Source organism: Teleopsis dalmanni, chromosome 2 (genome assembly GCF_002237135.1).
Source record: "Teleopsis dalmanni isolate 2A chromosome 2, ASM223713v2, whole genome shotgun sequence".
Classification (NCBI taxonomy): domain Eukaryota; kingdom Metazoa; phylum Arthropoda; class Insecta; order Diptera; family Diopsidae; genus Teleopsis; species Teleopsis dalmanni.
Genome location: NC_051847.1, coordinates 149993433 through 150018627, shown reverse-complemented (window position 1 = coordinate 150018627; position 25195 = coordinate 149993433). Strand labels below are relative to the sequence as shown.

The window sequence follows — 25195 nt, the reverse complement described above, 5'->3', positions numbered from 1 at the left end:
TATCAGAAATTCTTTCTGATATGAAGCTGAATATTAGTAATATTATTTAGAAAACTTATTACCTATTACTAAGTTAATAGTAATAACTAGAATTTATTACTATCACATTAGGGTGATAAATCAATATTTTAGTTACACTTGATAAGTTTAATTTGATATGATTTAATTCATTTAATTTAGTTAATTGAATAAATTCAAATTGTTTGGTTTAATTTTTTATTTTTTGCTTTGTTTTTCCTGTCACAAAACTGATGTGTGTGAGGTGTGAATGTAAGCAAACTTCCATAAAACAATAAAAAATTTTAAGTTGCCTGAACAATGGCGATGTCAATTCTAGTCATGAGATAACCTTATATTTAGAAAATGAACAAATAAAAGGAAACAGTTTTCAAATTTTTGTTCATTAACATAGAATGCCTCACTGACATAGAAGTGTGTTTCTTGAAAAAACATGTCAGAATATCACCGATAAAATAATTTATGTCATATCGTCAATGAATAAAAAGGATTGACAATAATTTATATTTAGTTTTCTATTTACAAGAAATTACATTAGTATTATGTCATTAGTATAATATATATAGTCTCCATAATAATATTGTTTCAGTTTAGGACAATCCATCATGCGTTCTCAAAAGTTAATATAAATAAAATAACTTGTGATAACTTGATAAAACAATCTATATTTCAATGTCCTTTACGACACATCTTACAGCACTGGAAGTAATTTGTGTAACCTCACTAAAAAAGTCTGTTGGTGAAAGATCTCATGGTCTTGATAGCTAATTCAAATCACTTACAAGAGAAATTGCGAGTCAGAGCTATTTTTCGTGCAGTAAAAATAAAACAGGTGATATCGTGTTGGTTTGTGGCATCGTTCTATTAAAACTACATAAGTTTCATATCTCTATCTTTCATTTCATGCCAAAACAATCGGTAATTGTATCACATTGTATGTGATTGTATGTTTTTTATTTTCCACTCACATTAATTGTAACAAAATAATTATATAAATGATTCCAATATTCCTCGGCTTCTTTTTATTTATTCAGCATTTGATGAATTATTACTACAATCATAGTACAATAATATCAATATATGGCAACTAATCTAACCTTATCTAAATTTTATCTAAACCAGTGGTTCCCAACCTTTTTTTGACCACTGATCCTCTATAAGATCCTCTAACGTGCTCTATGATATTTTTGTTTTTGGTAGCGACCACCAGTTTAAGAATAAAAAACTGTGTAATTATTTATATATGCTTTATGCATCTCTTGTTTAATGTATAATTAATTGTATGAGTACATAGCTATATATTAGACTTTATGGACTATAAAATAGTTATAGTTATTTGGAAATTTTTTGTATTTATTTTCTAATAACAGATGTATCAATGGACCAACTGAAAGCTATGAATGAATACCTTTTAAATTTGATTCGCATTTCATTTTTAACCATCTCGCGGTTCAGGAGTTGGAACCAGTGTGCTGAGATATTCTTTTATAATACTTTAAAAATTCACAGCGTTTTAAATAAGATATATATAAGAGTATTTTAGATGGTTAAAGTTATAGTGAAACCCTAATGCATCAGATCTCATTTGCAATCCCATGACCTATATATCTTTAAATAAGATTTATGTAAGAGTATTTTAAATAGTTAAAGTTATAGTGAAATACTAATGCATCAGATCTCATTTGATGTCAAATAATAACGTTCTGCAGCCATTCTACAAATAAATGTATTATAGACTCGTATTTAAGAATTTCATCAAACATACTATTAAAATCTTTTTAAGTTCTTATTTAACTAGAGAGATTTCAAAATGTAGTGAGCTACAACAGCAGAAATTATCTTTATGTTATTTTAATTAATTGAATTTTTAACTGACCATCAGAGGCGAGGCGTAGAATGGTTCAGAGTGTTCACTGAACACCTTAACAAAGCTTTCTTTTTAGTTATTTTTTTTTTATCAGGTAAATAATCTCGTTATTCTGCTACTTAACATTTTTTATAATAGCTTTTCCAAACAGATTAACATAAACACAAAAAGTACAATACAAACAATATCACACATACATATGTTAGTTACACCCAACATTACTTATAATTAATAAAAAAGAAAACACATTCCTCTTAAAATATACTAAGGTTCAGAATAAAAACTGCACCGCGCTGCTTACAAAGCATGCAAATTAAATAACATTCATTTTGGGACTATGTTCAATATTGAATAAACACAAAACATACAAACAAATATAAAAATAAAAGAGAAAACAAGCCCCGAAAAAAATATGTACGTAAAATAATCATAACTCTTAAATTAATGCGTGCAAGCGGTTGAATAAAAAAAGTGAACCTCCAATGTTATGCAAAGTAAATACAAAAGAGAAAAGAAATGATTGAGCGAATATCGCTTTACATTTGACGAGAGGTTCACTCGACCAATTTGAACCCCAAGTTTATACAAAGCGTGCAAATACAATCAAACTCACGGTTGCTGTTTTATATGGGCAAATGGTTCAGTAAAAAAACTGAACCGCGCATAGTAAATACAAAGTAAAAGAGTAAATGAATGCATGAGAGTTTCTTACTCTTATGTAGAGGTTGGAAATAAACCAAAAACAAAATCATTATTGCAATTTTATACTCGCCAATGGTAAAAATAAAGAAAAAAATTAAAGAAATTTAATTTGATTTGATTCAAATATCTTTTTTTAAACGATCTTCTGAAAATAATATTTTTATTTATAAAATGAATAGACCAACTCCAGATATGAAGAATTTGGTACCTGATGTAAAAATGTCGAAATCTGTGGTAAGTCGCCGTCTTCCTACAGCTATTTTCTATAAAAACCCCAGTGGATCACAGGCTGCGAACATTTAAATAAATTGTTTTGTTGGTCTTGTACACTATTTGCTTGTGGAAAGGACAAAACTCAAAAGTAGGGGGAATGCGTTATAGTTGGAATTCTGCTTTAATCAAATTGTGAACACTTTGTCAAAAAGCTGACGCTTCGCTACTGCTGACCATACAGTTCATTCAAGTATTGCCCATCTTCAGTGGTCTTGGAATTATTTCTTATATTTAAATATTCGTAAATAAATTTTCTTTCTTATTTAAATTATATTTCATACTTAATTTATGTGCTGTGCCTTTTTTTATAGATTTTACGATTTTATTTCAAGTTATTAAAAAATTATTTCAAATTTAATATAATATTGTATTAAATTACTTCTTTAAAAATGATGTCGTAGCTCATAAAAACTTCCATAAAAAGAATAATTCTGAATAATTCTGTTGCCAGGCGCATTAGAAACCATTGCTTTAAATTGCCTTCAATAGTATTTCATGAATTCTAAATTGTCCACTTCACCACATTAAAGTTTATGTTCTACCCAATCCATTCAAGAAATTACTAAGTGTTTATTAAAACCTATTAAATAATTTTAAAAATTTTTATTGCGTAATTTTCCTGAATTTATTGTCATGTACTAATTTTTTTCCTCATAAAAATTATTTGTCTTTTGCAAAAAAAGAAACTTACTACACATAATTCATCAAAAGAAATAAAAAAGTTTGAAATTCTTCCGCAGGAAATTTACGTCAGAATTTAGTTATTCGCACAGACACACATAACATATTTCGAAACATAGATAAATGATAAAAATGTATATCTATTAAATTCCTAGCGGTTAAATGTAGGTAATATCTAGAACAGAAAGCACACGCTTGACGTCTTTATGTCTGTCAAATTATGTGTCAATACTGCTGTTAATTAATTTTCCTGCCCAACGCCTATGATAAATAACTTGTTCATAATCACTCGCATTCGTACTCGTACTTATCCTCATCCTCATCCTCAAGCTCTTATCTGCACGCTGTATCTACGTATCTCAGTATCTCTATCCGTATCTGGTCCGTGTCTGTAGTTGTACTTGTGTACGCGCCGGGGCATATTGAGTAAATCATGCAAGAGATGCTACAAAGTCAAAAGAAAATAAATTAGTAAGCGTTTATGGACGCATAATTGCTTTTAAAAAGGAGAAAGAATGGCATTTGAACACTTCAAGTGATTACAAGCATATCGATTAATGTGGATATGAGAAAGAATTCCTATTGCAAATACACAAAGGACCATAACGATTACAATAAGTCTGAGCATGAATTCGCATGTTTTTAATTATGAAAAAAACTTTGTTGTGGTTTAAAAAAATTTCCTACTAAAACTTTTGTGCTTTTTGTGCGTTGATACGTCAATAACACAGCTCAATATTGGTTGCCCATTAAACCTGAAGGTATGCTACTGTATTATATCGTATTATTAGTTTTAATCTAGATTACTTTAAATAGCGTTCTCATATACTGTCAGTCAAATGTAGTATAAGAAAGTTTTTTGTAGTCGCAGAATATTATTTAATGGGATAGGATTTAATATTGATAGAGACTGCTCTTTTAGTACTACGAGTGTGTACTAAAACTATGGTCTAAGTTCAAATTTAAATAAAGTCTGATCTAAACACTCGCTTTAAAATTTCTACAAAAATGCTTATTTTTATTCTCTCTTTCTCGAGAACAATATCTCAAGCACAAATTAAATTCGCAAATTCTACCAAATCTAAATAAAGGTTTAACTGTATCTCGTATCGCTAGAAACCAATAAGTCTATGCGCAGCTTAGGACTAATCAGCCTAATTTAACCTAACCTAATGTAACCTGATATAAAAAGAAATAATTTTTATTAAATATTCAAATTGTTATAAATTTCGAATTCGTCCATATTTCGCTTGATAACAACTGATTTTATTCCTTATACTTGTTAGGTTGTAAAAGCGTTTGCATCTTAAATATATTAAAAAATATCTTAAATATTAATTTTTTTTAATTATACTACCTGTCGCAGTTGTGGGGAAAACGATGTATTTATTTATTATTTTCTTTTTTGAAAAAAACAAAGATTTTTATTTGTTTCTTTTTTTCTTTATTAGTATAATAGCCTAAAACAAATAATATTTTCAGGTTTCTTTAAGTGAAAAATGCTACTATACAGCATTTAGCTACTACATAATGGTTTATAAAGTCAGTGTTTATAATACAAATAGGAGCTAGAGGATTATATCAAATAAGGGTTATACTAGAAACTATTTTTAGTCAACATTTTTTTACAGTTCAATAAATAATTTAATTATTATGCATTCGTTTGTATATAAGTATGTATATGTATAAAATAATATTCCTATTGGTGTTATTTTTAAGGTTCTTATATAAACAAACTCCGCTTTAAAACTAAAACACATTCTTCTATCATTTCTTCTTTCTTAGCTGATCAACTTAGTATAAGAGTAAATACTTTCCATATTTATTCTGATACCAGGCTGCTCTTAAAGCTTTGACTTCTTGAACTTTCAAGTCGAAACAGATACTCGAGTGTTACGAGCTTTTACAGTTACTTGCAGCTCGAAATAAGCTACGTCTTTTTTTGGGTTCCGGGTCATAGGAGAGTTTTAGGAAATAAACAAGCTGATGTGCTAGCCAGAACGTAAAAACTGCTTTTACAGGCCATCAAACTGGGCCAGTACAAAATAAATAATCAAGAAGAGGGAGAATCGGTTGCGATTAGTATTCTATGAATATTTTCCAGGACTTTTTAAATTCTCAAAACCTTATTTAAGGTTGATAATGGGTTTCTTTATGGGTCATTATGGTCTGAAATATCACCTACATAAACTTCAATTATCTGCTAATTCGGAATGCAGATTATGCCCCGAAGATTAGGAACCAAATATACATATTCTTTGTGACTGTCCAGCTTTAACAACGTACAAAAGACACTTGTGCCATGTGGATTTCAGTTACCAGTACATGTTAAGAGCTCTTCTCCAGATTTAGTTCTGAACTTTGTTCACATAGCTTCAGAGGGCTTTCTGTGATCAATAGTAAAATTGCTACAATAGGACTCTTCTGACCGCAGCACCGGCTGTTGACCGAATTAATAACAATACTCTTTGGTTAAAAAAAAAATACTTTTTATTTGTATTTTCTCCAATAATGAAGAAAAATTTTAGAAAATTTTATTTATTTATTCATTCAATATACATAGATTAGTGTTTTCAGTGACAATTCATACAATCTATGGATAATTCAATTGCTCAGAAAAATTTAACATAAGAACAAAAATTTTTTTTATTTTTATTTCCTTCAATATTGCGGAAAACTCATGGAAATCTCTCATCAAAGTTATGAACATACCTAGATTAGTGTTATCAAAGTCACAATTATTACATGTTATGGATAATTTAACTCCTCATAAGAAATTATATTTGTCAGATGAATTTTCTTCAATAATTCAGAAAAATGTTAGAAATCTTTCATCAAAGTGTTCTCCTTCTGCAAAAAATGTGATTAAAATCTGTGGTTTTATATACTTTTTCATTTTGTTCCATTTAAGATTAAGGACGACACGCTTTGCCGGCTTACTCGTAGCAGTTTTCTTGTGAACTGCTCTCTAACAGTTGCCTACTTTCTACGAGTAGGCGTCAATATGACTAATTTCTGCTAGGCTCCATGTAACCACACAGACTTGTGCTAAAGAAAATATTTTTATAAATAACTTTAACAACTTTCCTAGTTACTAAACTGAAGAATATTTACTGAAATAAAAAATATTGAAATTTTTTTTTTCGCAAAGCTTTAATAAAATTTTCCGCATAATCAATTGATTTGACTGGTGTACTTTGGACAAGTTATCCCACGCAGGAATTCATATCACATTATTGCACTGAAGTGTTATCAAGTTAAGCTCATTTTCCGGGGAACTCAGTTCGAACACAACACCAAACCAGCGCAATAATCGCATGTTTTTTTCTGTTGTGTTAGGTTGTGTTGTGTAGTGTTGTGTTTTTGGGAGACAACATTTTTTATATAAAATATGACACCGCACGAAACTTCAAAGTGGCATTACGACAAGTACCTGAAAATAATTCAACTTAATATTTCGGTAACACCCAAATGTTAACCAGCTTAATTTATGAATGAATGAGTGAGTTTGTTCCTTAATGTTGTGTCATTTTTTATATAAAATTTAAGTGTTATCTTTAAATTTATTCAGTCTGAGAAGTGAGTGACTATGTGCGTGCGAACCTAACGAATTCATGGAGCAATCTCTAAATGCGGACAGTGATTCATGTACAATACATTTATTTGTATTCACTCACATTTAACTGCTTTATAAATATTTGTATACAAGCTGTAAAATAACACCCTTAATAAAATTTATTTCACTATTCTAAGCACCAAATAATATAAATATCCCACACGTATAAATTCATTTCATATACACGTGTATATGAGGACGCATATCGCATATTGTATATCGCATATGAGGACGCATGTATATATGTTTTGAATGAAAGTGCTGCGACGTGACATGTAAAGGTCCTTTTCAATACGAGTATCTGCCACAATGCCTGCCACAATGCTGCCTATTTGTCATTAGCAATACGAAATTCGCATGAAGTTCGTCATATCCCAAAAGTCATTAGTCATATTAATCCCAACAGTATCATTAAATCGTAAAAAAGTTAATAAAGTGCGTTTACGGTAGCAATTGACATGCAATAAATTATTGAAAGAATAAATTTCGAGATTAATTGATTTGTTACCGAAGTTGTAATTTCTACAAAACAGGTGCTTTCCGCTCGCTTTAAGTGTTATAAGTGGTTCACAAATTGTGGTGAAAAAGATAGCAGATATCAAGCAGATAGTGAAAGTTAAAGCGTAGATGGAGGCAGAGATAGGGATGGAGATGGAGATGGAGGTAGGGAGCAATAATTTTGACGTAAATTCGTTACGACTTAATAACACGATAGCTATAAAATTTATGATAAATATACGTATATTTCTATATTGGATAGTATGTTAACAGATATGATGTACACTTGTTCCAAACTCTGATTATAGTAAATTTCAATAAAGAGCATGAGTATCACCCTCGTAAAAACACTTTGGGCTGTGTTACTTCAATATCATAATTTATGAAGTATGATTTGTAATCATCGGTGTATGGTTGCTTGTTGTAAAATTATTGGGTTGAGCAAAAAGTATGGGAAATTTTTTTCTGTTCCTTTTATTTTAAAATACAATAACTTTAATATGGTTACTTGAATTTACCAGTTTCCTTCTCATTTTAAGTTTTTAGTTTAGTTTTTAGTTTCATAATCTAGATTAATCGATTATTTTTGAGAATTTTATTGAGATTGGCATCTCGTGTTTATATTCTAAAAGAAGCAATGTGGCATTCGAAAAGATTTATGCTGTTTACGGTAAAGATAATTTATCAAAAAAGAAATTTCCGAAAATTGCATCGCAATAAGATAATATTTTCTATCGTGCTCTTTAAGGAACCTTCTTCTGCATCTTCTTCACTTTAGTCGGTAGATCAAAGAAAAACAGTAGAAAGCCATAAAAAACGTTCAAAAACAAACGATATTTGAGTAAAATAAGACTTAAGTTGTGTTAAGTTGGTTAAAAAAAAACAGATTTCCTCCAGTAACTTTTTCACTTTAGTCAACCCAACAAGAAAAAACGAGTGGGAACTGTGGGGAAGGTTCAAAGATATCGATATTTGAATGAAGTATGCATTCAATTATATACTGAAAATTATTCGCATCATTGTTTTGAACCATTTGCAGTAATACAAGTTTACAAACACACGTTTTTATTTCGGCAATCTTCTCACTTTAGTCAGTCTATCACCGGAATCAGTCTTTAATCGACTGACTTCTCACTTTAGTCAGTCGATAAACGAAAAAGACAGAAACTGTGGAAAAAGTTCGAAAAGACAGATATATATAGATTGCCTACAGTATGATTTCAAACTATTTGCATAAAGCTGATTACAAGAATAAGTTTTTCGTTCTGAATATTCTTTATTTTAGTTGGCCGTACTGGAACTGTGAAGAAGGTTTTTAATGATCAATATTTAAAAGAAGTATGACTTTACTTATTTACTGAAGGTTAAGTTCTTCGTTCTAAATTTTTTCGCTTTAGTCTGCCGAAGAAGATGATTAGAAACTATGGAAAAAAGTCAAAAATATCGACAGGCCATCAATAATATACTAAAGATTGTTAACGATACCGTTTTCAATCATTTGCACACAGCTAAGCTCCATACGGGTTACAAAAATAAATTCAATTTTGTAGAGTACATCAACTGAATGAAAAGTTTATTAATTATGGATCCCCCCCCCCTCTCTCTCTCTCTCTCTCTCTCTCTCTCTCTCTCACTCTCTCTCTCCGTCTCTCTCTCTCTTTGTGTGTTAACTAATAAAATACCCACAAAACTTACTATTACTATTATATTTTAATAATAAATAATAAATAAAGCATCTGTGCACTTATCGCACCAAGGACTAGTTTAAAAATATTTTTCAAAAATGCTAATGGCACTATATCTGAAGAAAAGCCCTCAGCACTCCTTAAAATCATAAAAATATTTAAGTTTTAAAAATTGTGTTTAAATTAAATGACCAATCATCAATTGATCTGTAGTTAATACAGATATTTAATAGCTAAGGATAGCTAGGAACCAAAAGGTCAGAGGGTGGCTTACAGGCAGCTGGAACTAACAGAATTTAAGACCATGTTATATACAAAAATAGAAAATTAGTTGATTTTCTCAACATTTAAAATTATATTTAATCCTAATTAAAAAACAAACAAATAATAATAAAAACTGGTCAATACATAAATTTATATTTATGTAACATATTATATAATATGTTATACTTACAATAAATAGTGAACCGAATACTTGTGATTATAGTAACTCATACGAAATATATACCATTTACTTTATTAAATTATGTATACAATCTAAATCTACTAGTGGTTCATTGACAAGACACAAGAGACACAGCAAAACTTTAATAACCACAGAACACGTAAATTATTTCTGTTTATATATGTATGTATATATATGACCCGACATATGTATTAAGTACTTCTTATATGAACTAGGTCCTTACACTCTGCACACAATGAGCCATCAGTAGTTTAAAATATTATAAAATTTAAAACTCTCCTCAGACAGTTCAATTCTACGGCTTTACTAAGCTTTTTGTCGATTGCTGGCCAAACAAGATTCATACTTTTGATGTTAATTTTTTCTGTCGAAAGTGCAGCTTCTTATGACAAAAAGAAGTTTTTTAAAAGTTAGTAAGGTTCAAATAGAAATAAAAAACAACAACAAAAATTTTAGTTAACGCTGGTAAGTTTTAGTTACAACGCTGGTTTTAAAAAATATTTGAATTTTATAATTAGTTTATAATCCGTATATAATTTGTTTGGACTGCAAGTGCCAGGCTTAGTATTCGTGCCTGTCGAAGTAGAAGTAATGACGAATTGTGTTTATCCACAAGTAACTAAGGCTGCACAATATTTAAGTTCCAAGTTTTTTGTCACTTTTTTTTAAGTGACACTAACCGGAGCTTAGATTCGCACTTGTTTTGTCTTTGATATTGAATTCGTTGCCATTCAGTTATCAATGGACTTTTTGAGATTATATATTGAATCTTATATAGATAAATATGACCACATTAAATGTAATTTTCTTTTGTTTTTTTCACTGTTGATATATTTAATTAATATTTTGTCAAGTATTTACAATTTTTATCAACCCAATTAGGTTATTAAAAATTCTTATCTAAAAGTCTTGAAAAGCCTTTGTTTTTTAAAAAACTCTTCTATTATTTCAATAATTAATATTTGTACAATAATTCAGCAATTTTTAATCAGAGTAATTATTGTTATTTATGAGATTGTTCTCTTATATAGTATTTTGTATATAAACCTTGTAGCGTCGACGACATTTATATAGAAAATTACTATATAAAATAAAAAACCAATAATAATATACATAAATAATAGAATAATAAATTTATTTTCTTTATTTATTTTGAAAATATAAATGCATTATATTAATAAACTGAATTAAAATAATTAAATATTCCTTTTAAACTTCATTTCAGATTACAAAGAACAAACAATTGAAATTAATTGAAAATATAATCCAGAATTACGAATGGTAAAATAAATTTAAATATCTATAAAAATGTTTATAAGGTCAAAGGGAAATTCATATTCCACAGGATTTTGTAGGCGAAATTGAATATAAATGATTGCGAGTGAATTATTCTTAAGATTTTGAGTGGAAAATTATTTCCGCTGTGAACACTTCTGCTGCAATAAGTGCGAATAATATCCGCAATGGAATTGAAGTGTGCATAATTATTTAAAAAATAAAAACAAATAAATAAATTAATGTCTTTCCATCCGTATAAGTCAATTTACTTAAAAAAATGAAACAAATTCTACAAAATTTCTTTGAGTTCGTACCTTAAGAACATTGCCACATCTGCGAGTAACATGGACAATGTGGCATATGACAATTTCAATGACACAGAAATTTGGAGTTCAAGTTTTGAGAGTATAACGGATGACTGGAGTGATTTAACAGACTGGAACCAAAAAACTCTTGACAATAACACCATACGTAATGACTCTACACATACAAATTATGTGCTTATAGCTATACCGCCACAAACTGAAGTTGAAACGAATATAAACAATTATTGGGCATTACTCGCTTTGGTTTTGGTGTTCGGTACCGCCGCTGGAAATATACTTGTTTGTTTAGCCATAGCCTGGGAGCGACGTTTACAAAATGTAACCAACTATTTTTTAATGTCACTGGCAATAACCGATCTAATGGTAGCGATATTAGTAATGCCTTTGGGTATATTAACATTAGTCAAAGGTGAGTAGCAATTTAATTAATTTAATGCATATACCATATATATACATATTTTGTTACTATATAACATTTTATCAATTATTTTGCCAATTAAGATCAATATATATGAGAACTTGAAAGCATTATTTATGTAAAAATGTACTATTCTCTTGGACAATATCAAATAAATAGATTAGAAATTAAATTATATTTATTAAGTGCTGTTTCTTTTGATTTGAAATTTCTGTTATATTAATTTACTTAATCCCAAGTGCGCTCTTTAATATGCGTTATTATTTCAAACGTGCAAATCAGCCCGAAACCCTCCTCTTTGCTTAATGAAACTGTTTTATGTGAAATATTCATGCATTTCCGTCTATAAAGCAATAATGGCTCGTTGGTTTACACCCATTGGCAATGCACTTAACCCTGACAAACAAATTAAGTACTTCAATGTCCTAATGAGTACAGCGTAAAGGCATATTTGTATATGCAAATGTAAAAAAGTACAAGTCAGTTAAAAATCAAATTCATGGTCATAATACTTTTAAATATATCGATTAATCTACGCAACAATTTTAGGGATTCACTGCTAAGTCATTACCCTAGGATTCATCAACATATTAAAAATAATTATTTCTTTAGTAAAAGGATTACTCAGTACATTCCTAGAATATGAGGGTCACTTGAAGTATTTTCTTTTATATACTTTTCAATGCATTCGAACCATTTCTCAAAGCATTTTTTCCAATCTTCTTCAGGCACCTCGAAAACATGGTATAAGGTAGGTTACGTTTAATAATATCAAACTTTCGTATGTGTGTGTGTGGAATCGTCAGATGACACCGGACAGCAGTCAGTGTTACTAAGGCTTAAAATATAAATAGTGACCCTTGTATCTATTAAAAAATTATTTTAATAGAATGTTTCCCATTCTTTTCTGATACTTTTGTGCATTTATTTAAAAAGGATCACCTTTAGTTCCAAAGCTTACTTAAGTAGAGTACAATCTCTTTTTTTAGAGCATATTTTTTAGATCAAGTAGTAGTTGCTAGAAATAAAGTATAACTCATGCATAATGGCTATTATAACAAATAACTCCTGTCATGGTGCATTGTATTAGCAAAACGCTTCCTTTCATACTACATGGAATCGTTTTTTAGTGTTTTGTATTCTCTTTTCATAATTTTTTTTTTTTGTAAAGGTACATTTTTTTTTGTAAAGGTAAATAGTCGTATTAAAAGTGCTGTGCGCATCCTAAAAGCAAGAGCTATAAATTCAATGGACGCAATTTGTGTTTATGATCACTTTAGATTAATTTCATCGGCATCCTCACTGACTCTGCTGACTATCCTTTTCATTTTATTATTAAATTTTGACGCAAGGAATACCATCTATTATTAAAAAATAGCTTCAAACAGCGCTCATCAACCTCAATACATTATTGTTTTTTCGATTCATTATTACCAAATTATAGCACCCATTTTGAATATGACGTTACCTGCTGTCAAAACTACTGGTCGTACAGGGTTTACATTCCATTCTGAAAATGTCTTTAAAATGTGAGGTGAGAAAAATATCTCTAAAACGTCAAATATATCCTGCATTATATAGTTACAGTTTTTTATAATGTTTTCAAAATCAGTATCTATAAAGCCACGTTTAAACAACGAAAAGTTGAATTCGACTTTAAAAATCATTGCTGCGTTTACATTGTATTTTTGCTAAAAAAAGGGTTTAATACACACATAAAATTCTTCCATTGTTTTAACAAAGCCACAAGTAGACTCACTTTTTCCTGGTATTATTGACGTAGCTTAATACGATTTGTCTTTGAAATTTAGTATACGTGCTTCGTTATATCTATTAATATATACCGCAATAAGCAATTTTACTTGCTTCAGTGGAAGATGCTTCAGTGGAAAAAGAGGATAATAGAAGTACTAAGCGATTTAACTTTTCTATTATCATTATTAAATGATGTCAATATATATGAATATAATCATATTTATTTTTTTATCATTCTTCCAAACTTATCTTAAGTGTATCATAAGGGACCCTAACTTTATGATATACAGCATTGCGCCACTTAATTCGTTTTAATCGTATGCAGTCCAATAAACTCAACAAGCTTTTTAAGTATTATTGAAACGTCGTTTAATGCAAATGCATTTCTGGCTTGATAATGACTTTGAAAAAAGGTCTTACATTTTTAGACATAATAACTTAACCAAATCTGTTGTTAGCTTCTTAAATTTATCTTTGATAGAATTTTCTAAAAATAATCAATTCAAAAATATAAACTTACATACCTAGGTCTAGCCAAGTTAATGACATCAATTATTTCTATAAATACGTGTAATATTGAAATGAAAGTTTATAAATAATTATTGATTATTGGAAAATACTTAAACTTCTTTATACAAATCAATCAAAAATGCAAACCCTCTTCGTACGTAAGTTAAAGTTCAAAATAGCAAAACATTTTTTAATAGTACTTACATACGTTTCTAAGGGCCCTGTTATACATAGACAATTTTGTCACGGCAATTTTGCGCTACGTTTGGTCATGACTTGGTTACCATGACCAAATTTAAACCGATACTTTGTTTTTTCTCTTTCTATCAGTTTTATAAGTAAGATAGATACCCGTGACAGCCCATTTTATAGCTTACGAAGTTTAAAACTAGTAGTCCAGTTGTGATACAATAGAGAAGTTAAGTTGAAAGCACGTAAGCCAATGGTAATGACAAATCACTAATAGAGTAGTTCAGCAACATTTTTTCCATTCTGACCCTCTCTGATTGTTTTCTCTTTGTGATTCACAAATGCGACATTAGCCGTTACCTCTATCGAGTTGGTATGGCAATTTTTGAAGCAGTGTCCCATTTTTACAGCAACTGAGCCAGCGAAAACTGTTAAAGATTAATCACTTTTCAGTCAGGTTTTCTAAATTAGCTATCGTAATTTAACACAAGAAGTCTAAAGGTAATAAATTTTAGATGAGAATATTAATGGAAAAGCAAATTGGTATGGGGAGAGAAAACCCTATTATAGATTAAAACATTTTATAATCGTAGAATATATTAAGGACATGGAAGTATGAAATTTGTTCCGATTGAAAATCTTAAAAATGAGTAAGCACTTGACTTTATTAACTTCTGGAAATTAATAATTGATAAAGTGATAATTTGAAATTAGGACACAAAACAAACTCACATGGGACATGTCGCGGAGTAGATTTATTGGGTTTCTTGCAAAGTGATGTCTTTTTTTAAATTATAATTTTCAGGTGTTATGTATTTCTGTGTGTTAGAGATGATCAAAAATAAGACTATACGTATTACATATACAATATTTCATTTCCTATATCTTCATATCCTTATATATAAATATGGATTATGTAATGTTAATATATATTATAAGAGTATAGTACATTTTATTCTATAGTATATTCTTCTTAAAAGAAATTTTCCTTAATTTTGATTATTTTTAGGCTATTTTCCACTTGGATCTGAACATTGCCTTACTTGGATTTGTTTGGATGTATTATTTTGCACCGCAAGCATCATGCACTTGTGCACTATATCTGTGGATCGTTATCTTTCCTTGCGATATCCAATGAGATTTGGCCGAAATAAAACACGTCGTCGTGTAACATTGAAAATTGTGTTTGTATGGCTATTATCAATAGCGATGAGTTTACCGCTCAGTTTGATGTATTCTAAGGTAGAATGAAAATATCTTAGCTGAATAAATTTTTTATGGAAATAAATTTCTTATTGTCAGGATCATGCTTCAGTGCTTGTTAATGGTACATGTCAAATACCCGACCCTGTTTACAAATTGGTCGGTTCAATAATATGTTTTTATATACCACTGGGAGTAATGCTTTTAACGTATTGTCTGACGGTACGTCTATTGGCACAACAACGTCAAAATCTTGGTGGAAATAATCAAGCAGCAGCTTCTGGTTGGGCTAGCGGTTGGTTTGGTCAAACACCAGCATTAGGTATATATGTCAGCTATATATGTTAAAATATTATATAAAATAATTTATATATATATTGTTCTTAATTTAAATATAGAACGACGATGCACTTGGCGACGTTTACTGAAATCTGGTTATAATACCAGTTCATCGGTAACTCATGCTTTATCAGCAAATTCCACCGACACAGAATTATCAACACTTGACAATCACGAGTTGTGGTTACCGGATTCTAGGTATTTATTTTAATACTGTTTTATTTAAAATGATATAAACAATAATTTTTTGTAAATAAATACAGTATACCTGAATCAACACCTTCAACGATGACTGCATTGCAGCAATTTGGCGCTGAAATGCTTAAATTTTCAAGAGGTTTGGAATCAGTGGCTTCATCTTCAACTGGTTCACCTACGAAATCCGATTTATCTACATCTATACATCAACAGTATTCCGGAAATTCGCAACGCTATATGCCATTTCAATCTTCTCAGCAACATATGTATCATACACAATCACAACAAAACTCAAGCGCTATTGGATCCCATCAATTTTATCAGAGAAAACTTAATCCTGTCACCGAACCGAAAAATACAAAAGAAAAGACTCGAAGAAGGTAAATTAAATGTTTCAATTTTTTTATTATAAATAGAACGGTTTTAAGTGTGTCTATTTTTTAATTATACAAAAAAAATTTGCGTTAAATTTCATAATGAATTCTTTTAAAGTCAGTGTTTCTAAACATGAATTCTATCATATACATAAGAGATCTTTTCAAATCGCTATGCATTCTGATCTTTAATATTAATAATAGAACTACTAGATTTTATTAAGAGACTAGTTTTACATATGATACATATGCATTCGCATAGTTCAGCCCTCCCTTAAATAGCAATTCCTGAAGAAAACTGGAGTCAAAGATTGACTTTAACTAATAACCTCTGATAACATACAGCTTACTATCAAGTTAGAATATATAATAATACAGTATGTCCACCCTATCGCATTTGTTGGTCCACATTTGATTACAATCAAGTTAGAATATAAAACAAGACAGTATGTACACCCCATCGTATTTGTTGGTCCATATCTGTAAGTCTTGAATATATCAATCAATTTCACAAATATAACGATACCAGAACCATTTCAAGTTTCATCCGATTAATACATTGTTTCCGTTTCATTTTAAGAATATTATTTCATAAAAGTTTTGTTCTTAAGTGGTTTACGTCTATCCTATCAAGAAGAATAATGACTCCCTAGAACTGCAAGTATAATTCTGATCCAACTTTAGTTAGTAGAGTCGAAAGGAATAAGCTGATCTACTAATACTAATACCCACACTACAGTTGTACAACACATGACGTAGTCAAATTGCCCCATCTCGGATATAAATAGTAACTACCTATGCTCTTGAATTATATTCACTTTTCTGTCAACCTTGTTATTTTAATTTACTATATCCTATGGGTTCACTGTTTTCCATTTTATTCATTATTTTTTGTTATAGATTTTTATATATATTGTCTTAGTTTATATATATAATTTGCAAAGCATAAGAATTAAGTACATATGTTTTTAATAAAATATTTTCTATTCCTAGATCCGTGTCGCTCTTTCTTTCATCTCAGAAACAAAAACGTCGCGCATCTACTGAACCTACACGAACTGAATTAAAGGAGTCACCAAATAAATCGCCTGTAAAGCAACGGAATCGATATAATAGTTTGCCGAATAATATTAAATACTTTTCAAAAGGCGATCCAGAAATATTAAAAGAAAAATTGGACATATTTCCAGCAAAGACTAGTCACTCGGATACTGAAGTAGAAGGAGCAAAACAAAAATATCATGTAGGGCAAAACAACCCTAATAATCAAAACAAAGACTATTTACAACTACCCTTGGTATGTACATGCCCTTATTTTGGTAACAAACCTATTAAGAATCATCTCAAGCCCACGGAAGTAAGAATAATTTCAACGAGCTTCAAAATCAAGACTACAACTTCATCAAATGATATAAATTTAATATTAAACTCTGCTGAAAGCGCAGATAGGCCAAAAGTATTAGATACAGGTAATAATATCAATCCACACATTGCCACAACATCCGGTTATCACTTGGACAATACACTAACAGTACAGGGAAATGACACAAATCTTTTAGCAGCACCCAGCAGTCCTTGTATAAATAAGCGCAAGTTAAGTATCTCTAAGACAGCATCTGTTGTAACATGGGATTCTGGGCGACACAGTAGACGACGTGGTTCCAGTTTTGGTGGTGTACGTACATCTCTACTGCTTACTCCAAACAAAAGCAGTCTGGTGCCAACATCTTGTTCCGCCTCACCATTACGACGGTCAGCAACGCTACGCAGTCACAATAACATGAACTACCAAAATACTGCACATAGTAGTACAGACATTGGTAGTTTGCTTGATATTAGCTCTAACAGTAGTCTAAAACCTAAATCTAAATCTCCGAACTCCTCGCCATGTCTACTGCAACGCAACCAAACTATAAAATCCCACCACTCAAGAAACTCTAGCGTTATATCTAGAAATTCGTCGCGTCATGGTCGTATTATACGTTTGGAGCAGAAAGCTACAAAAGTGCTAGGCGTAGTCTTTTTCACTTTTGTTATACTCTGGTCACCGTTCTTTGTGCTCAACTTGTTGCCGACCATTTGCGGTAAATGTGAAGATGAAATCGATCATTGGGTATTCGATATCGTAACATGGTTAGGTTATGCTAGCTCTATGGTGAATCCTATTTTTTACACGATATTCAATAAAGTATTTCGGGAAGCTTTTAAAAAAGTTGTGTTATGCCGCTATTCAAACTCATCGAATTGGCGTCAAAATAGATAGCTAGCGTCTTTAGAAGTTGGAGTTAAACCAAAATCTAATTTAAAGAAAACATTATCTAAAGACATATCAGTAAGCATTAGTTGCACGTAAGAATATCAATTTTTTACAAAAAATACTCCTTAGGAGTTTTATTGACTTTAGTTAAAAATTTAAGTTATGATTTTATTCCACATATCAACACACATATGAAAACATTATAGTTTATATATATATTTTGAATTTTCTTTTTATTTAATAGAATGTTTCCACTAAAGTAGTTTATAATTAAATTTTTAATGAAATGTATTCAGTTAGTGAAATAATTATTCAAATATATTTTAACAGATTAATCTCTTACTTTCCAAAAGCACAATTGGTTAACAAAAATTACCTTTAATTTTACTATGCTATTAATTTTTGGCTTTCTGTGATTATTTAGTGATATGCACTAAGACTATAAACGTAGTAAATCTTTTTTATTAACAACTCAATCAAACCTAACCAAACATAAAACATTTTGTCTTTTGAATGGAGACCAAAAGAACTGTCATTAAGGAATTTTTAATATCACATAGTGATATAAGCTTCTGGCTCAGTATTCTTCTTTTGACCTAAATCGAAGCCGGCCAGTAACAAAAAGTAAATAAAAACTATATTTCCGTCAGGATCAGTTCAGCCCCTGCTATCTTTTTGAGATGGTGGTGAAAATTATGAGAAACTCTCAAGTAACCTATCAGTAATTTCAGCAACCTCTTTAGTCTAGCGGTTTCCCGCAGTGTTGCCTTAATAATGACGACTTTTGGTTGTTATCCATCATTGATCAGAGATTTAACTGATCAGAAATCAACGTACACCACGTTAAGACTACGGCCTACCGAATTATATTATTAAGTTATCTCTCGTCAGATTGTTTGAGAAATGCCTATTTTAATAGAAAATACAGCCCATATCTTCATCTAAAATTTTAATAGAAGTACATAATCACTATTTTAGACATATCGAACAAATCAAATAATTTTTTAATTTATATAAACTTTAATCAAGTTCTCTGTGTTTCTTTAATTGTAGGTACTATGAGTTTTTCCCCATATATGTGAACAATATTTCAGATAACTTAAAAATTAATTTAACAGATTGAATGAGTCTTACATATCTTACATATCACTTTAATTATTCTTATATTAAATGATAAATAATTTGCATTAAAAATAAATCTGCTGGTTTCTAAACAAGCTTCAAAAAAATTAGAAATTTTGACAAACCACATCCTAGGCATAGGACCCCAAATAATTTCCTAATTAATTCTGCTCTTTTGCATATATTTTAACATATCATTAATAGTAAAATCAAATCTTCTAAGATTTTAACAATAACGAAAGACTTTTAAGATAACAACAATATTTATGATATCAATCAGTTAAGAATAAATATATTCTTAGGTAATATACATTGAATTTTATATAGTAATACACATGTTGTATAGAGATTGTTAAAGTACACGTAATATGTTAAGCAACTTGAAAACTCTATACAAGCTGGAAAAAAATATATAGAATCTAGGTACATACTATATAGTTCAAAATAAAGCATATATGTAACCAAAAAAAAAAAATAATATGAAATTATACTGAATTGTTAAGATCTCTAAGCTAACAAGTTAACTTATAATTTTTTCTAGTTATTATGGGAAGTATATAAGAGTTCAATCTTCTCTATAAATATTAATACCTGTTCGAGTGTCAGTTTTTCGTCGAATAGAATGTATTCCTTTATGCATGGTTATAATATTTTTTCCTATAGCGTATTTCTCGATCTCTACTTTCTCTTTTCAAAACCTGAAGAACAAATTTTTATTAATTCTGAATTTATTTTTTAGAATTTAGAATTTATTGTTTTTGTCAAGTTATAAACTTCTTATAGTGATTTGGATTATATCTTCCTTCAAACAATTTGTAGTATAGTAAGGTAACGATTCTTGTAAAATATCGACTCACCTGGTGCAAATTAGATCAAATTCAGTTGCTTCTACTGAAGTAGTACCGATTTAGTATAACACTATTGCTGTTGACAAGTCAGTCTGTATTAGGGAAGTATGCAATCAGAATTAGTCTACCCAGCAACGACTTGTCGTTGTTGTAGCTGTGCGGATGAAGAGAAAGCTCTACTCTAGAAAAAATTCAAATTCTAAAAAATTCAAAATCTTTGGGGCCACTTTCTTAACTTAGCTGACGAAACTGTAATCTCTTCAAATTAAGGACATAACCAAGTTCATGGACTTCTCAGGTTGATTCGCTTTAATTTGAATGGCAATTTGAACCGGATGCCGTTCGTGTGCTAAATGCTTGGGATTTCAAACTTTAAGTTGGTCTTCAGGTCCGGCTGCTATCAGTCTCATAAGTGTCTATTGGCACTCCAACCCAACCTAAGTTATGGTAAACACCATAAATTAACCCAATATAGAGTTTCTTCTAATAGAGAAGTAAACATTATCTTTCTTAAAGGGTTCTAAAGAATTTTATACCCACAAGCACAGATGCTGTTTATTTGTTGGATAGTCATTCGAATTTGAATTACCTTTTATCCCAACACATTTTTGAATCGCTGCAAATTCAAACTTAACAATGTACTATACAGTAATGAAGTCTCATTTCTTAAAAACAAAAGAAATATAATTTATTTTCCTTGACTAGTGTTTAGGAAACGTCCACTACCGATAACAAAAATATTATTGATATTATTGTTTGATATGTTTGACAAATGCCAAAATGTTTGCCTCAACTTTATTAGCTCAAATAGTCATAAAACAACTTTTTAAGTATAAAATAATCATATACATAATATATGTATATATCAAAAATTCGAAGCAAACTTGAAATAGGCTCTAATGATAAGATATTTCTAGCTGTTTGACAAGCAGTAAATTGGTTTTGTTTGAACTCGTTGTCCATTTGCTATACAAAACATTGTTTGCCGGCCATTTGTTATAGAAGACACTGTCATTTTATGACTACTGCTGTAACTTTGATTTAGAGAAGAAAGAGTAAATGTTATTTACCTAGTCTGTATCTATCGGACTATTAACACTTTGCATATACCTAATATAAGTACCCATTTTCTTGAATATAGATACCTATTTCCAGCATCCACAATGTATACATTTAATATGTTGTCTGTTTTATCAAAACAATATATTGATTTCAGATCGCAAATAAAATTATTTATAAAGAAAAATTTCTTTAGTGAGCTTTTTGACTTTGAAACATTTCACAATAAAGCCAATTTTTAGGGTCAAAATAATCCCATCTTTCATGAGACTGGCTGCTACAAATATATGTATATCTATCTATTTAAGTTCGATTTTAAAACTTAAGCGGTGTGTTTACACTGACTAAACTTTGGCAAATTTTTTGTATTCAGACATAATCATTAATACATACATACCAATTAATTTTTGCCAATAAAATTTAAAGATAATATGTATTTGCATTGGAACATAAAATCTCGCTAAGAACTAAAGTCATGTAAAGATATATATTGTTAAAAATACACAAAATCGTTTGTTGATAATTATAAAAATTTTTTAAATAATTTTAAATTATTTTAATTTAAAAAAAAATATTTATCATAGAGGTTGTACAAAAATAATTCTACTAAGTATTGTATGGAGTTTTCATGTTAATAAAGGATATACATTAAGACCGAAAAGTTTTCGGAAATTCTCATTTAAAATTCGCGCGCTGTATATTTTTCGATATTTTAAGTTTATGTAGTTTGGCAGCAATTAAGGACAATTACTATGCCAAAAATGAGCGCGATCTGTCAGACAGTTCGTTTACGGCAGCTGTTGAAACCAGTTCACCTCAGTAGTGCGTTGCGAAAAAAACAATGGAAAAAAATATTGAACAAAGAGTTTGCATCAAATTTTGTGTTTCGAACGAAATTTCGTGTGCAGAATCGTTGCGAATGCTACAAAAGGCTTATGGGGAATCAGTTTTATCGAAAACTCAAGTTTATGAGTGGTACAAAGCCTTTCAGGACGGTCGTACGACCGTCGAAGACATTTCGCAACGCACTACTGAGGTGAACTGGTTTCAACAGCTGCCGTAAACGAAATGTCTGACAGATCGCGCTCATTTTTGGCATAGTAATTAAGGACAGTGCTGCCAAACTACATAAACTTAAAATATCGAAAAATATACAGCGCGCGAATTTTAAATGAGAATTTCCGAAAACTTTTCAGTCTTAATGTATATATACTTATTTTCTATTCCCTGCACTTTAAAGCATATTGTATTTTATTTGTTTATCCTAATTTTCAAACCATTTGCTTTTTATACAAAATTTTCTTATAAAAAGAGAACTTATGGAAGTTTAGGACAATAAGACTTTTTTGTGCCGTCATTAGTTCTACACTATGCTAAAAGGAAATCGTAGAATAAAATATACACAATATGAATAATTTTATACTAATTCTATGTCTGTCCAATAATATCAACAATTTTGATAAAATTATATGATATGAGTGTCACGGCATAATGTTAAACGCTCATTCGTTTTGTAGTTATCTATTTTTAAATACATATTGTATACATTGTAGAACATTAAAATGTATACATATACGAGTATATAGTATATATAGCATATAAAAAGTAGCTGTTATTAGTAAAGTTAGGAATTTTAATGTAAGTTATTTCCATAAACAAAAAATGAGTTTAGACTTTGTCAAAATACTTGATGGAAAATATCTTAAGATAATATTAGGCCTTTTCGGTGGTTCGCAAGTAAGCCAAAAAATGCATGCTGGCCTATATTCGCTAAGCGACATTGGCATCACTATTGCAAAATGTCAATTGTTATGCTGTGGCTAAATAGTTTTTTTTACTGGCCGATGTGTACCTATACTGGCTGAGGTGGAGAATATAGTGTTGTGTTTTGCGTACATTTCAGCCAGTATAGGCCAGCAACTTGCCTTTTTTTGCCATACTTGCGAGCCACCAAATAGGCCAATTGTAAACTGTAACTCAATCTCCAATAGAATTGCTTCAATTTAAACGTAAATATTGATATTGAGAATAAAAAATTATTTTAATTTTAAAATTTGGCTGTTTAGTATGGATACCTCTAAAATAAGAGATCATTTTCCAGTAATATCTGAAATAAAGTATTTTGACAATCATGCTCGATACATATTTATACAGTAACGTATTTAAGCAAAATGGAATGTACCTAAAAGTGGCACATAAATAATACACATGTAAGCATAATTGCCTGGGTATATTGCTAAGCACCTGTATTCAAAATACTTAAGGCGCCAAAAGGCATAAATTCGCTACTGTACTCAAAATATTTCAAATATTTTAGAAGGTGGTACAATCAATTAATACTTACGTTGACCTTTAGTACATAGACTTGTCATATAGAGAATATATAAATACATGTTAATAGTTTTCTAAAAATATATTTAAATAACTAACAAAATACAAAATAAAAAATACAAAAAAAAAACGGTATGAAAAATATATGGTAATAATATATAGCACCAGAATTATGGGAAATAGCCAAATGCATCTAATTTAGCCTAAGCAATGTATTGTAGTAATTTATATATGTAAAGTAATAAACTTATCTATAAATAAATACATAAGTTAATAATTACGTGCAGGATTTTATTTTCTCTATCTATTATTATAAATAAATTACTGAAGAAGTGTAAGTATTCTTTCTGCTTGAAAAATAGATTGAGCTGTCAATCAATCACGCGAAGATGTAGAGATAAATGTCAGTAAATGATTTTAAGGGCTTTGGTTGATCAATTACGATGACAGAGTGTGAAAAATGCTCATGACTGGACAAGTAAAATTAATGTTTATTTTTTCAAAAGACTAAAATATTTTGACAAATTTAACGGAACACATGGTACTTTAGAAGATAAGCAATATTTTCGTTAGTTTAGTGATTTTAATGTGATTCAATTGTTTCTGCTATTGAAGTTTTAGATGAATGGGCTAGTGCATTGTTATACAATGGGATACCATTTTTCTCAAAACTGTAATTTTTGGAAAATTAGTCTTTTTTCTTTAAGTACACCATCTACTACTACTACTTATTTCCAGAACTCCTTCTGGAGCAAATTTCGTCATCTTAGCCATTTAAATGTAACGTGTAATATTACCATATTATTATTCACTTAAGCATGGTGGTTCATTGGGAAACTATACAAATTACTATAAGGATTTATAAGTAAAGTACTACTGATTCCCTGAACTCCTTCTGAAGCAAATTTCGCCATCTTAGCCATCTAAATGTAACGTGTAATACTACCATATTCTTATTCACTTAAGCCTGGCAGTTCATTGCGAAACTATATAAGTAACTATAAGGATTTATAAGTAAAGCTGTAACCTGATGTGTGTATTAAACCAGTATTTCTCAATCCAAAATGTGCTGTAGACCGGAAAAATATTTAGTGTGTTTTGCAAAGACCTTTACCAATATTCGTCAAAAAAAACAATATTGTAAACGATGAGAATAAAATGTTTCGCAGTTCAATGGTGTTA

The 25195-nt window shown here is 29.8% G+C and overlaps 1 protein-coding gene across 1 annotated transcript; it reads left to right on the top strand.

The window, feature by feature from the left end:
- The first annotated feature begins 11327 nt into the window (after window positions 1-11327).
- On the top strand, window positions 11328-18818 carry LOC119678737. Its single transcript, XM_038090746.1, has 6 exons — window positions 11328-11819; window positions 15292-15524; window positions 15585-15807; window positions 15884-16022; window positions 16088-16402; window positions 17390-18818. Exons 1-6 carry the CDS (start codon window positions 11429-11431, stop codon window positions 18657-18659), a joined length of 2571 nt encoding a protein of 856 aa, XP_037946674.1. The 5' UTR covers window positions 11328-11428; the 3' UTR covers window positions 18660-18818.
- The last annotated feature ends 6377 nt before the right edge of the window (window positions 18819-25195 follow it).